The sequence below is a fragment of the Ciconia boyciana genome, chromosome 1 (genome assembly GCF_034638445.1).
Source record: "Ciconia boyciana chromosome 1, ASM3463844v1, whole genome shotgun sequence".
NCBI lineage: Eukaryota > Metazoa > Chordata > Aves > Ciconiiformes > Ciconiidae > Ciconia > Ciconia boyciana.
The window spans coordinates 47909810-47925501 of NC_132934.1; the positions used below are offsets into that span (position 1 = coordinate 47909810).

At 37.5% G+C, this 15692-nt stretch overlaps 1 protein-coding gene across 5 annotated transcripts in view; it reads right to left on the reverse strand.

Annotated features, from left to right (window-relative positions):
- Window positions 1–1218: 1218 nt before the first annotated feature.
- The window catches only part of MGAT4C (MGAT4 family member C), a 169295-nt gene continuing 154821 nt past the window's right edge, over window positions 1219–15692 (reverse strand). For 3 of the 5 annotated variants that reach the window (XM_072882122.1, XM_072881946.1, XM_072882032.1), the window contains 5 exons: window positions 15200–15343; window positions 14191–14392; window positions 10633–10788; window positions 5914–6061; window positions 1219–4047 (listed from right to left, as the gene is read on the reverse strand). In XM_072882122.1, coding sequence (XP_072738223.1) covers window positions 2891–4047; window positions 5914–6061; window positions 10633–10761 — 1434 coding nt within the window. In that variant the 5' untranslated portion in view covers window positions 10762–10788; window positions 14191–14392; window positions 15200–15343 and the 3' untranslated portion in view covers window positions 1219–2890. Of the gene's footprint in view, window positions 4048–5913; window positions 6062–10632; window positions 10789–14190; window positions 14393–15199; window positions 15344–15692 lie in introns of those variants that run through there. The other 2 variants (XM_072882213.1, XM_072882298.1) reach the window with 2 other exon arrangements.

Here is a 15692-nt window from a genome sequence, read left to right on the forward strand (position 1 = left end):
AAAGAAAATCCAAGCTTGGGGAAGTATTAGTGAACATATACACCTCTGATTAAGTATTTCCCTTTCAGAAGTCATTCACTTTTCTTAGCACATGAAGAAAAAAACCTGTCTTCAAATACTTCTTTCTGAAATCCATCTGAAAACCAGTTATCATTAATTTTGTGGCTTTTTTTGTTTCTTAAAAATTTGGCAACCATTTTCCTGTGAATGAGATGGATAAAACATGTATTCTGTGAAGGAGGAGCTGGGACCCATGCACTAAGGCGAGTGCTCAAAACACTAGCTAACAGAACTGTGTTCTTGCCTCTCCTGGAATAAATGTATCTTTAATTATGTTTTCCAAATCAACTGAAATTTAACACAAGAGTAGTGCATGCCTCTCATACCCAGCACATACCACTATCCACACCCAAGGAAAGCTTCCTTTGAGGGCATTCACATTGGCATTTGTGGGTTTAGCTTCCTTTGAGAGCATTCACATTAGCATTTGTGGGTTTCACCCTCTCAGACTGGTAACAGCCAGATGAGAGTTCTCACTGCTAAGCCGTGATACGGAAGATGAGACTCATTACTACTGTTGTTTTAAAGGAAAGAAGTTTTGTTCAGCTCTTAATTAAAAATATCACTTAAATTACTTCAGGCCTGTGTTGAGAACATTTAATTTGTATTACCCATTCACATTGTGTACTGTTTTGATTACAAGAACATTTTAAACCTTGGGATTGAGTATATTTTCCATTCTAATTTAGAAGATTAGTTTGGACATACTGCATTTCTGAATAAAAGTAAAGGTAATGTTCCTGGTTAACCTAGTTATGTTTGCTTTGGCATAATAATTAATGATCAAGGAAAGGAAAAATAGAAGAATGACAGTTCATTAAAAAAATTGGTGTTGACTAATGACTAATTATCAACTAATTATTTGGTAATCATGGGAGATCACTGTTAAAAAGCAAGTCCTTCGTAAGTATAAACATTTGAGATTAGCACGTATTTTTCATTTTAAAAAAAAGGCATTTTTTTCCTTTTCAGATTGAACATGTACACCGTTTTTAATTTACTTTACTGAACATATGTCCATGAAGAATAGAGATTTAGGTGTGTATTAAGGAACAAAGAAGCAAAGACTTTCTTTGAGAAGAGGATGCTTGTCTGAATTATGTAGAAGCATATATCAGATTTATTTTAAAATGTACCTTACCTCTGTATAGGGGGATTTGCCAAACCTGGACTTGAATTATCAGGTTTTATGAACCAGGAAAGCAATTGCATTGCTGTTTTATGTAGATTTTTGAATAATTTACCTTTCTGAAATAGCCATGTTAGGTTTTGATGTACTGAGTACAGTAGTTAGTTCACTCTTGGTCAGTGCAGGCATTCTTGAAATTTAATCCTTGCCTTCCAGGTTTAACTGAAACCCGTACATGTAATTAGATGATAACCACAGTATTCATGAGATTGACAATACAGTGTTCATCTGTGTCACACTTGATGGATTTCTTAGTGTGTCTACTAAGAGAGTCTGGAGAATTTCTTAGAGGAAAAAACCCCATAGATTCTGCTAATCCAAATGCATTCATATAGTATAAATCATATAGCTATACAGCCTCCCTGTGTGATGCACTAAAAGCCCCAAGCTGACACTGAAGTCATGAGGACTGCGGGAACTTTTCTGCTTATTGGCTAAAGCCAGGCAAAATAAGCTCACAGGGAATAACCAGAGGCATTGGGAAGACGTCTACAAAACTAACATGATCAGGATTAGAAAATTGAAGAAAAAATAAAAACTAATTTAGAAACATATTAATTTTTCATTAAATCAAGATTCTTCATTTTGCATCTGCTCTATCGGCTAGAGATCATCCAGGAAAGACTGGTGATTACATTCATGTCCAATTGATTAACCTGGTACACTTTACATTTGTATCATACACGGACTGGACATATAGGTATGGAAGGCATAATAGTCCTTGGAAAGCATGCTGCAGTATTCAGCTATGTGCAGATTTCTTATGGGGAGTTCTGTATATCGTGAAGGAACAGAAAATGTTGAAGCTGAGATCTGTTAAGATGTCTGCCTAAGAGAACAGTGTTGCCCTTGAGGTGCTTGGGTTTGATAGCGACATCTGTACTCAAGCAGAATGCTTGCTTACTATGAGGCATTTTGTTCGAGTAAGGAGAGTAAATTGGTCCCCTAAGTAATATAGAATCCAAGTAGTGCTCATTTCAGTGAAAGGACCCAGGAAAAAGAACAATGGATATTTGTTGAGACAGAATAACAGATGCAATTATCTATTTTTTACATAGTTGTCAAGTCAGATTTATAATTTTACATACATTCCCTTTTGAAAAGAAGTTGCAATGATTAGCCACACTATTTTCTTACAGTGCTCAGAATGAAACTGCCAGTTTCAGGACAGATTTCCTTGTCACAACTGCCTTTAAAAGAAACACATCACCAACTATTGTACAAACGCATACTACCATAACATTTTAAATTTATATGTGCGTAAGGTGCAACCCAATTTCTTTTCACAACATACTGGTCATAGCTTTAAACTTTTTGGTAATTATAGGATGTTTTGTTTTGTTCTGTTTAGTCCAGCAGATCTCTCTTACAGAGAAATTATAATAAAAAAGGGGTTCAAGATCTCAAGAGAGGTTTGAGAACTTTGCATTTCCTACAAAATTCAAAATATTCAACAAATAAGTGTTTGTATATTGCCTCACCAAACTAGTAAAAAATAAATTGCTTTGCTTGTTTTGTGATTTCCCCAGATTTTCTGTGTCTCTAGTAAAGAGTTGGAAATAAGTCAGTTTTTCTGGGGAGTGGCACCAGTTGGGACTCAGATGAATGTATGCACTCTGTACCTTCTCAAGTGGCTTTGCTTTATTGATTTGGTGTTTGTGAAGTCCAAACACTAATGCTCCTAATGATCAGCCATTCTTTTTGACTTTTGGTAACAAGTATTCTCATGCAGTTAATATCAAACAGAACTTTGTGCTCTACATCTGTTATTTCAAAATTCCCATTTTTGAATTCTCCTAGTCTCAAGTAAGTAGTACATTGTCTCCCTTTTTTACTCCCTACAATCTTTTCTCCTACTTCCAGGGCCCCGTGATGCAAAATGTCATTTTGCCGGTCTTCAGTTCCAGTGACAACTTTAATTTTACTGATTTTAATGGGCTTTTCAAATACAATCCCATAGAAGTCTCCAGTAGAAGGAGCTTTGCCCCAGAAGTACTCGTCAATGCTGCTGTAAGCCTTGCTTGCCTCATAGTTTTCAAATACATTCATGTTGGTGTGCAAGTTTGCAGGTGGGTTGTCAGGGATATCAAATGATTCCTCTTCAAAATCATCATCCTTTAGCTTGTTTTCAGCTCCTTTGTAAGATGAGTAGTATCCCATGTGCTGGAACAGAGATGGCTTAAAACGTATCACTTCCTTTTGAGCTAACAGGCCACGAAAGTGGATGAGCAGCCAATCGCAAGGCATTTCTTGGTAAAACATCAACAAAAAATGGGCCAGGCGTGGGAGGTCATGGGAATGGTAAAGCTTTCCAATGTACCCCAGTTTGGAGAATTCCAAAGTCACCCAGTAGGATCCTTCTCGTGAGGTAATTACTTTCTTAACAGCAGTCAAAAAGTTCTTTGAGCAGCGAACATCATCTTCTAGCATCACATAATATTCAGAAAGATTAGCACAAAAGTTAAGAAGGAAAGCATAATCTACATTTTGTTTGGATCGAAACTTCACACGGTCCTCTGGGTCATTGTAATTTCTCTTGAGGCCATCCAGTACAGGGTAATACTCCTCAGGGACATGAATAACTATTAATCTGCCCGCAATTATGTGATGTGCAAATTTCTGTGAAATATCCTGGACCATCCCTTCACACCAGGCTGAGTCAAAATCTGCCAGCTGCACTACCACTGCGATTTCTTTGAGTTCCTCATAACTTGACTGCTCAAATATGGACTTGATGGTCTCAAGCAAGTAGTTTCCCTTTTTCCGTTTCACAGAGGATAGCCCAATTGTAAGATACCCTGTACAAAAGACAATTCAAGCAAAAACTGAGTATCTGACATTGGAAACCATTTCGCCAGAAAGCTATCCTCCAGAGCTGTGCTCATATTAAATAAACCTTTTGAATGGTGAAGTCGGAGAAATTTGGTGTGTGAACTTATTAAGCTGCATGCAACAAAGGACATTTATTGCCTTTTCATGAAAGAAGAATTGCACTGCAAACAAATAGACATATGGAGACTATTGCATTAAATATTCACTTGTTAACTGCAAGAAATGGCATGTAGTGGACAAAAGCCAAAGCAATGTGCACATATATGCCTGGTAGAGGAAACCACGTAGACAATGATAGGGCTGTAAAATCTGCTAAAAGAAAAGGGATTATGAGATAAGTTTGACACAATATTTTTAAAGCAAGGAACTATGAAATGCAGCACAAAAACGTGAGCTATAGATTAATTGCAAAACTTTTATCATTTTAAGCACTCTACAAGACTAGTTACACTTATGCATAACTTTACAGTTTCATGGATGTTGCATGGATAATTTCTTTCTGCGTGTTCATTTTTAACTGAATTTATCCAATTTTTCCTTGCTAGTAGTTCTTCTAACCCTCTTTCAGGACTCATTGAGCATTTTACAGGGAACATATTTAGATTTTTTTTTAAAGTAGAACAGAACTTACTACTGCATACCTGTGTTTGTATAAATAATTTTTAATGCTGTTACATCTTTCTAGGGGGAGATGCATCTTAATTATAAGGGAAGAATTTTCATCTCTGCTGTTTTGGAGTCACTGCCATTGCATTTTTACCAGTAGTCCAAATCAATTTTTTCAGATATTTGCTAATATATCTCCATTTTTCTAACTTCTGATGTAAAAAATATTAAGACTTTATAATTGACAGGGTGTACTTCAGTTGAACCTACCCCAACTTTCTTAAAATATTGTGGTTTGTAAAAGACTGCTCTGATAAAGTGATTCAGATTTTCCCTTGAGGCTTAAGTCTGCTCAAAATGCAGTTGCACAGTGAAGTACAACCCCCAGAAGTCATTCACGCTGCCTACACAGCCCCAAATTTCTCAAATCTAATTTGAACAAACTTTACTTTATAGCTTTCTATGAAGATCAACAACTCACAGATTATTTTCTTTTACCATCTGTGCTTGGACTTCTGAGCCTTGTTTATGTTTGTGAAATGATTGATTTGGAACCCAAAGGACACCTGTCTAAAAGCTAGGTATGGCCATATTTCACTTCAATATGAAAGTCTTGAACCCTGCCTGAAGTCAGAATAACTAGATAGTCCATCTGCATATGGCTGCAAGAAGAATCCTCCTTTACTGTCCCCATAATAGCACAATTCACCTCCCTTGTTATCACAGCTAAAGGAACAAGGAGATCCATTCACAGCTGCTGGACTGGCAGAACAGGGAATCTGATGGGTGTATCTATGTGATCCCAAGCATACCTTAGATTGGAGTTACCAGTTATGCAGACAGAGGCTGACAGTATGGTCTCAGAGGGTGGGTACAGAGCACCACCAGCATGTGCCTTGCTCCTGCTTCCTGAATCATCTCCCTCTGGCCTGGGGGGAGATCCACAAAAATATGCTTGTATAGACCATCCAGGGGCTGCCTGCAGGACGACTACAAGTCAGGCATTTGGTCAGAAGGTAACCAGGCTGTGGGGCAGTCATTGCTAGGGCTGAACTGGCAGCTGCCCAGGCACTGCCTATGCAGAGACAAATAGCTGTCCCACTAGCTCTCTGAGATTGTCACTGCTTAACTCAGACCATCTTGCCTAGAAATACAACAGGGACTATATGGATTTTACCCATTTTTAAATTACCTCATTTCATAACATTCAGATTGCAGTTACTTACTTTTCCTTGGCAAAGGCGTGCCAGCTAGGTAGCGATAGGAAATGTTTATAGATCCTGAGAAATTAGACAAATCTTTAAAAGTGTGAACATAGCGCTCTGGGTTGAGCTGGTGCGTGGCTGTTTCTCTGATTAATTGCTTGTCCCCTTCCTATTAGTGAGAAAACAAAAAGAATAGGATAGGGAGAGAGACAGACAGAAACACATTTGTGAATGCCAGCCAGAGAGGAAACACGGACAGGCAGGTTTCCAAGAATAACATTTTTCAGTGTCAGCTTTCATGAAAGCATGTAGATGTCACCTCATTTTTTAAAAAACCCATTACTGAATATCATACATTTTTGGCTACAGAAAATCTACCATAACCCTTCAGATTACGGTAACAGGAAAAGAAGAAAAAATATTTTGGACAAAAATCTAGAGAGGTTGCAAACACTAAATTATTACCAAAAAAATGCTGTGGTATTCAAAATAAGGATAAGAAAGCATCAGTCAGGAACAGATGTGATAATTTTTATAGATGGTGAAGTAGGGGAGATTTTTTGAAATGTTTTCAGTGATTAAAAAAACCACCAAAACTGTTGCAAAGGAAAGATGAAACTAGATCCTGGCATCTGGCTCATTTTGCCACTTTTCTGAGTAGCTCCAACTCAGATTTGTGATAAGTAGAAATGCATGTGATCATCCAGACAGCCAAAGCTTTCTCTGGATTTAGTGAACACTGATGGTATAGAAAAAAGGCAAATTTATCACCATGGCTCCTCTTCCTGCCTCCTTCTGTCTTTTTCTTCCAAGAGGCTTCTTGAGCCATAGTAAAGTCACACAAGGGAAGAAGTGGCTTCATCAGCAGTGCCCTATCCATAAGCTCAGTTGGGTCTCAGGGAAAATCTGTTCCTCAGTCCTTAAGAAAAGGGAAAATATCTAACAGGTTGTAGTGTCACAAAACTGAATTTAAAGGTAGGAATGCTTATTTAATTTACACTGCTTGATTCTAGTCTGTTGACAGGCCAGTGTATGAATGAGTTCATTTCTTCTGATACATATAGCCTGTTAACGCACTAAAAACTTCCTGATCTGTCATTAAATGGGGGCATTGTGCAGCAATAGTACTGCTGCTAACTACAACAACCACAGAAACAGCACTTATATTTAATGGTATAAATATTAAAAAATGTGTCAAAGATATATTTTATAGCCCAAAGAAATATTTCTGTAAACTGATCCTAGGTTCTTTTTAACTTCATTATTTTTCTTTCATAGAAGTAGTAAATAATCCACTTCTGAGCTTAGTAAAGATCTTTGGCGGACATCCAGGGGCATCTACCTGCACTGTTATGCTCTCTTGATCTGCAATGTCTCTCTGGTAATTTCTTTCTAGTGCTGCTATGCTACTTTGCATTTGCTCATAAGTTATGAGAGGAAGGTTTATCGGATTCCAGATTAAAATGTAACACAATGGGCTAGGAAGAGAATGCACCAAAACTTCAGGAGATATTCCATGAAAACTGTCAAATGGAAAAAAAAATGGTCTGGTCCAAAAACTTTATTTTTTTAAAACCAGCCTTTCTTTAATGCCAGAACATCATATGTCATTGGTTCAGAATGGAGCACCAAAATTCTTCATTATATAAGAAGGTCTTGGAGTGGGAACCCCTTCTGCTGAGGTTTTTGTACTTAAAAAGTTTCAAAATGTTTAGAAATAGAGAATGTCAGGACAAAATATTTTGATTTTAACAAGCAAAATATTTAAACTGACCACAAAAATTTTCCGTTTCTTTCTTTTCTCTTTAAGAAGTGCCTTTTGTGGCTAACAATCTGTTTTTAAATTGCTGTTGTTTTCATTCCTGTGTTGAATGAAAAGCAAAACTGAAATATGGATTTTTCCAAAAATTTAAAATCTGGTTCTTCTACCTCTGACTACTGTGCAGAGGTCAGTGAAGCTGAAGAGCTTGATTAGATTTCTTTAGCTGTCTTCTCTAATTTTTTCTGTGATGGTTCTGGCTTTCATCTGTTAACTAACCTCTAACTTACTTCCAGTGTTTGCTGGAGCTTAGGAGGTTCCTGTGGGTGCCATGGGAAGAGATGCCAGAAGTTGTCCATTCTTTATAGAGATACTCTGCTCTGCTAAGGATGCTGTGTCAGCTACAATACTATTGTTTTCATAGTGCCCAAAATAATGATTAGTATTCATAGGAGAGTGCAGAAGGCATGCTTCACTTGCAGTTCACTTACAACTCAGAATACGTATATAAAAACCACTGCAAATCATACTGATGTTGTGATCTAGGTTATATTAATTCAGTATGTCTTCAAAATGTTTGATCAGATGTAGTACACATGCTGCAGAAGAAGCACCTTAAACTGCTCTGCTGACACACATGCATCAGCACTGTATACCCTCTATCAAACATACTTAAGCAATTTTCCCAGGTGGGCTCTTACTTTCGATTTCCACAGCAAATGCCGTGCATAAAACAGTGAAGGGATTCTTCGGACATAAGAGAGTCTCTGAGCAAAAAGGGAAAGTTCTCCTCTCCCTTCTTAAGATTTGCCACAAAGTGAGATCACTTTGTCATTCTAACTTGCTGAAAAAGGCCACTCATCTCATCTTACATCTGGTGAAAGAGGTGCCAGCGCCACATCTCCTTGCACAGCCTGCTCTTTGAGACTGGGAAGAGAAACTCAGGGTCAATTGCACCCTTCCTCTATCAGTTACCTTCAGGAGATATTCCAGCAGGAGACACCCTACAATTAGAAAGTCAGAGGGCCTTTGGGACTCTGAGGACTTTCAGATTCCTGTTCCCTGAGGGGAACTGTTTAGCCTGCTGTCCTTGAAAGCTATTCCCCAGTGTATCTCTTCTCACCGCCAACACTGAAACTGCTTATCTTTTACCTCAGCAGAGAAAACACACCAGACAAGTTAACGGAGCTGTCAGACATGGTCAGGAAAGTTGAAAATAAAAATAAATAAATAAACTAAAAAGTCAACAGCCTAACACATTTGAAAAATGCTTGATGGACCATAAAGGTATCAAGAGATCTGGGAGAACTGTCAGGAGACTTGGCAAGAGACTTGGCTGGGAGCTACATGGACGCAAACATGCCAGAACTGTGATGAGAGAAGCAATGAAAGAGAGTGGATTTCTAAAAAGGGGAAAAAAAAGAGCAAATTAAGAATAAGACATGGAGCCATCTGGGGAGCTGGCAAATAGGACAGGAAAAGATTTCAAAAACAAACGAAGAGGAACACCATTAGCAGTGATAAGAAAAGCACTTTCAGAAACATCTGGGGGACTTTGAAGCAATTAGTGAAAGGAGAAGAAGCATCAGGGAAAATCCTACTGGGGAAAAAAAAGTGATAAGCCAGGTCAAATTTGATCACAATCAAGAAATGATGAATAAATAAAACATAGCGCAAAACCTTAGTGAAAATACTGTTAGAGAAAGCAATATGTCTGTAATGGAGTAACATGCTAAAAACATGGGTTATCTTTCCAATGGTTTAAAAAGTAGTAGGATAGTCTTAATAGTATTTACAATATTTTTATAAGTAAAGTTATAATATTTTACATTAAAATTACTAGGAAGTTATCTATGGTTTTGATAAATTCATGTAAGGATTTTACTGTTTATGTATTGCACATTTTTCATACTGTGATGTTGCTTTTCAGATTCAACCGAGATCGGACTTCACCTTTCAGAATATTGGAAAGCCCATACTGTCCCAATTAGATGAATCAGACAAAGAAGGTTGGCATAGAGGATCAGAAAGCTGCTCAATAGTTCAGTTCAAGTTCAAGAAAGAGGGCTGTGTAATCATATCACAATGTTACATATTCAGTTTAGTCATTTTACTATTTGCAAGCTCCAGTTATTAAACTACCATGTTCTTTTACTGGGCCCAGTCCAACCTCAGATGAACCAGAAATTCAATCCATTAATCAACTCTTCAGAGCTTACTTGACATTCAGCACTGAGACACCCATAGGTTACATATAAATTGCAGAGTTAGGTTACCTTGCCAGTAGCTTACTTGTTGAGATTCCTAACACGGATCTTTCAAGAAATCTTTTTCACAATCATAAACTTACACCAGCTATCATTTATGTCTAATTGTTAATTCTGTAGCACTGAACCTGCCAGACTCAAATCTGGGATACAGGAAGTGAGAAAAACACAGAATAAAAGCACTAAAAAGAAATTATTCATGCAAGGAGCTTGAAATGTATGGAATCAGTGTAAGTTCTCTTTTATAATTGTATTTCTGGTATATTGTTTAATACAGTATTCACAGGTGAGATTTGCAGTGTGGACTGAAAAAGGAGCTCCTAGCTCACCTGAATATTTCAGATGTAGATGATTTTCAACACTAAAATTGAGGGAAATCCGGAAGTATGGAAAATACAGGGGGTGTTTTGACTCAAAGGAAGATATCTGACAGAGATGTCTCCATGTTTTGCTACATTCATTATCTCCCATACCTCCAATGAACAATGACATATTTTACTTCTGTGAAAAGGCCTGTTAGAATCTTACTGGCACACCCTGTGTGCAGTATATATTGATAAGATGGCTTCATCATAAAGGACACATTTTGAGGATACTTCACTGTTAATGGTACGCTGACAGGGGAAATTGCAGGAATTATGAATTTTCCTGTTTAACTAGGGATGTGTCCTGTTCTGTCGTTCCAGGATAATTTCTTCCATCTAAGAAACTTACCAAAACATAACCATCTTCAATGTACAAGTTCATGAACAGCAAGCAAATGACAAGGACTCCTAAGAACGACACAGCTGATCGTTTCCGCAAGCATCTCATTTTATCAAAATATTTCAAGTTTTGTCTCATGTGAAGAAAGGCATACAGTAGTGTCACCTAGGAAAGAAAACCACAGTGTTACAAGAACTACTAATCTGATAAATATGACAGCAAACCAACTTACCTTCAGATGTATCAAATCCCTTCAAACACGCATAGACTATACCCTTTAAGGTGGAATTAATTTAATTTAATCATGGTCATCTTCAAGTTTAACATACAATCTTAACTATAATTTAAGATTCTTTTTTTTTGTCAATAAAGAAAAAAACATACTTTATCCTACCCATTTTAGGCTGGAATTATGATATCACTGTGGCAGGAGTGCATTAGCAGTTCAGTTTCCCATGTATAATGGTCAGATCCCAACTTGATGTCAAAAGAAGATGGTGTGCACTGTTTCCCTGTGTACCCATCTCTCCTTCTAAAGACAGTTCAAGCCAACAGGCAAGGAAGAAGCCATTGCATGACTCAGTATCATAGGCAATAGGAAAAGTCTGGATACCAGAACTGCCAGGCACAAACAAGGTACCTTCCCTGCAGTAAGAAGGTAGTAGCAAGACTGTGCAGCATCCCTTGGCCCTAGGTGTCTGTATTAAGATGGAAAGACTCACTGGAGGAAAGACTCACTCTCTCCAGAAGAAGAAATGTCTACCTTAGAAGGATGTCTACCTTAGACCAGACACATCTAAGCAGACTATTGGAAAGTCCTTACTGCCCCAATTAGATGAATCAGACAAAGAAGGGTGGCATAGAGGTTCAGAAAGCCACTCAGTAGTTCAATTCAAGATTAAGAAAGAGGACTGACTAGTCATATCACAATGTTACATATTCAGTTTAGTCATTTTACTATTTAAAGCAAGCCCTCTACTGTTCCTGGCTGACAAATCATAAGCATTAACCTGTGTAGGACTACATGTGTTTGAACAAGATCTGGCCACAAACTAAAGAAACAGACTCCAAATCAGGCTGCCCAAACTCTGAGAGATTCTTAACTAAAAAGTAGATTATAAACTCACCATTTATGCTCTCACTTGTTTAAGTACCAATGTATTTTTGTTATTGTCCATAACAATGTCTGTCTATCAAATTTAATATATTGAAGTCATGTACAAATGGAGAGTTTAAAGCTAGCCTATGTGAAGTAGTAAAGAGCACTGCATGTGCAGTGGTTAAACTCAGCATTTAAATACCTTCATTTTTGAAAGTGCTGAACATCTAAACTGACACAAAATAGGCCCAATTAGGAGTTCCATAAAAGATTTGTCATATCATATAGAAAATTTTCTGGATTAATAACAAAAAAACTTCCAAGTGCAAAATTCGATCTATATTTGTCTTGCTAAACTAATTAAATATATCTAACAGTATAAAATGTGAGTCCATTAGACTCTAGAGAACAGGGAGGTAAATACATCAAGTATTAGTAATGCAAATGTTTAACTGCAAAGTTTGTTCATATGGATTCAAGATGAACTGCAGTAAATGGACACCAATTGTACACAGAATGATTTTAAAAACACTATGTTGAGAATAAGAACAACTTACATGTTGCACAATGGGAAAAAAAAAGAATTGATAACAATGTATATTTCTGCCCCTATTTATTTGAGGGTGGGCTGAATTTCAGCGGACTGATTATCCTGAAGCTGAAAAAGCCCAATGTAGCTATTTTTTAAGTTAAGGCAACAATTTCATTTTCCTTAATATCTAATGAAAATAACCATGAGGAAGGAGCTGTCAGGGCCATGGATCTCCAAACCCCGCCCTGTGACAGCACAGTGGTTGCTGGGTGTCTGTGGATTCCAGCAGGCTGTTGTGGAAGTGAAAGATTGCCCATGTTTTAGAAAAGACCATATTACACATACAGTTTGGGTTTAATTTTGTTTCTTTTTTTTTTTCTTTTTTTCTCCCAGCATAACTACTGATTTTCAAAGCAATACACTCTTTTAAAAACTTATCAGAGGATCACTGGATGGATAAAATACTGACACTTCTCAGAGAATGGCATGAACTAGCCTGACTATTGAAGATGCAGGTAGTCTGGATTGGAGTGCTTGCAGCCACTTGCAGCTTCAGGAATAACAGAGATGCACTAGAGTTGCACACATTGAAGTTTTTCTTTGGAAAACTTGGGAATAAGTAAGTGTCTTTTCAGTCACAAGATGACTGTATGTGCCATGTTTACTGATTGGACTGCAGTATTACACAGTCCCCTCACCTGAGCAGCCTGGCTGAAGTCCCTAAGTGTGAGGAAGGGGACTTGCAACTACGTTTGCTGGTTATATTAGTTTTTCCCCATGCAGTTTTCTTTAGATCATTACTATGTTGGATTAGGAATAGAAATTGAGGGAATTGCGCAGGTGAGACTGGAGGAACACAGGACTGTCATTACTAATGCTGATTTACAGGAAGAGAAGAGCCCGGTATGGCCACCATTCAGAGGAAAACACTTGCATTTCTTGTGTTGGTTTCACACAAAGTTATTACAACATTCTTATTTTACAAATAGAGTCCGTGAAACGGTTGAAAGCAAAACACCATTCCAGTAATGTTTCTTTGTTCATAAGACCTATTGGTAGGCTCATACCAACTGAAGGAACCAAAGGGAAGGACACCCCCAACTAGGATGCGACCTGTTTTGGACCCCGCCTCACGGAGGAGGCACAGGCGTGATCACTGGCACCAGATGGCAGTGCGGACGCGCTCTTGCCAGCCTTCAACTTGCTCCTAAAGCTATTCCTTCCAACCAGTTTGTCTGAAGGCAGTATTTAGCATACTTACACTGTAAGCCTTTAGCTAAAAATGTGCACAGACTCATACATACAAACATACAGAATTCCTTACATTTCCTAGAACTACTGCTTCTTGCAGCTCCGTTTCCAATCTGTAACATTGCATAGGGGAGTACTACGCAAGTGAGATTTGCAAGGAAAAAAAGGTAAATTTTACCTTTTTTGCTGGTGATGTCAGTCATCTTTTGAAAAATAGTCTCAGAACTTCCCACAGTGAGAGCCCTGATGTTCTTTAAGACCATTTGAGCAGAATATTCACCATTACTCAAAACTAAGACTCTGATATTGAAAAAAAGGCTTCAACTCATAATTCAATTCTGCAGTCAGAGCTTTGCTTGAAGATTTTATGCCTTCATTATTCATGCACAATTAAGTAGCTATCAGGATGGTATAAATGCAATTTGTTTCATAAAGCTGGCATTAAGCATTTAAACGTAATAATTAATAAACATGCATGAATTATAAATATTTTCCTCTCTCAATGAGATGTATTGTTTTCCTCCGTCTCTTCAGAGATCTCTTCAGATCCCAGATCCCTAAATATATGTTTGCCATCACACATACATGTGCAGTTTTACATAGTAATATGAAACTACAATTCTTTTGACTTTCTAAAATGATACAGCAATTAAAAGACAGTGAGCTAAAAAATTCAATTACATACCTTTACAGTGTGAAGAAGCTGTTCTTTATAGAGTCTGAAAAGGTGTGAAAGATGTGTAAAGGCCAAGACTGATTTTCACATGATAATGTGCTGCTTTCTCTTGCAGAATTTGCAACACTCAGAATAATTTTAAAAATTGTTGTTTTAAAAAGCAAATCCCAAGTGACCTTCCAGTAAGAGTCTGTTCTTAATAAGCCAAGTCCTTGAAACCAAAAAATGAAATTAAAATATTTAAATTAAAGCTGTTAAAATTATTTAAATATCTTTCAATTATGATGTCAATGTAGGTGTTCCCAAGAGGAAAAAAATGACACAAAGCAAGATTTTTTCCTTATTTTCCTCTTTCTCAGAGGAAAAGGCTTTTTGCCAGCCCTGTAGTAATTTCTCCAGACCACATACATGCACACTCACTGTGGTGAACCATTTCATATTCAATCCACCCTAATTGTTCATCACTTTCTGACAATACTAGGGATTTGTGCCTTGTCCTGCTTTCAGAGATTATTGTTTACTTTCCTGATCTGTTTCCTCCTCAAACAGATACGTAAAAAGGCCCTGCGGTGTTCCTTTACCCTTAAGTGTGCCAACTCAGCTTAGCCTTACCTAACCAATACAGTGAATCTGCTTGTATCTACAGCTGTACAGAGATGCAGCAACATGATCATCTTTGTATTATATTCTGGTCTGCTTGAGTGCCGTGCCCCAGCAGCTCAAGAAAAGTTGCTTATTTGCAGAGGAACTGATGGCTGTCAGAAATGGCAACTGCATTACTTTTATACTATAATATTTCCAAATCAGGCACATAGCTTTGCCTGTCACTGCAGAGTCTGTATTCCAGGATGTACAGTAGAGCAGATCCACTACTACATTTATTATATCACCAAAATCCATAGATAACACACAAAACCCCATGACTGGATTATTAAACCCCTTGTGAACTTTATTGCAATCTCTGATTTGACTAAGACACTCAGAAGCAAGTACTTCATTCCTCAGCCTTGTGACATACCATTCCACTGTTGTGTAATTGAATTGCTTTACTTGCAGTTCTTAATGCTTGTCCAATTTGCTTTTCAGCTTTTCTTTTTGGAAGGCTGCACATGATGCCTCAAGGAGCGCATTCAGTCCTCTTTACAAAGTGGCAAAGGAAACACTTTCAGAAAAAAAAAAGGGAAAAAAAAAAAGAAAAGAAAAAGGAAAACAGGAATTTTATTATATGGTTATTATTAAATTTTGCATGTCTCATGGTCTTCTTATACAAGATGAAAAAAACAAACCCTAGGTTGTGATATACATTTGAGCTACAGTAGGTAGTGAACTGGAAAATTATAATGCATAGGCTATTCCATCGGGCTCAGATAGACTCCTAGCAAGATTCACTGTCTGTCTTACCGAAAGCCTGAAAGTACATATACAATGTTTAAGGCTGACAGGCAGGATGTTTGCTGTCACTGGCAGCAGGGAAGTAAAAACTGGTCTGAGGGAAAGGAAGGTTTAACTCA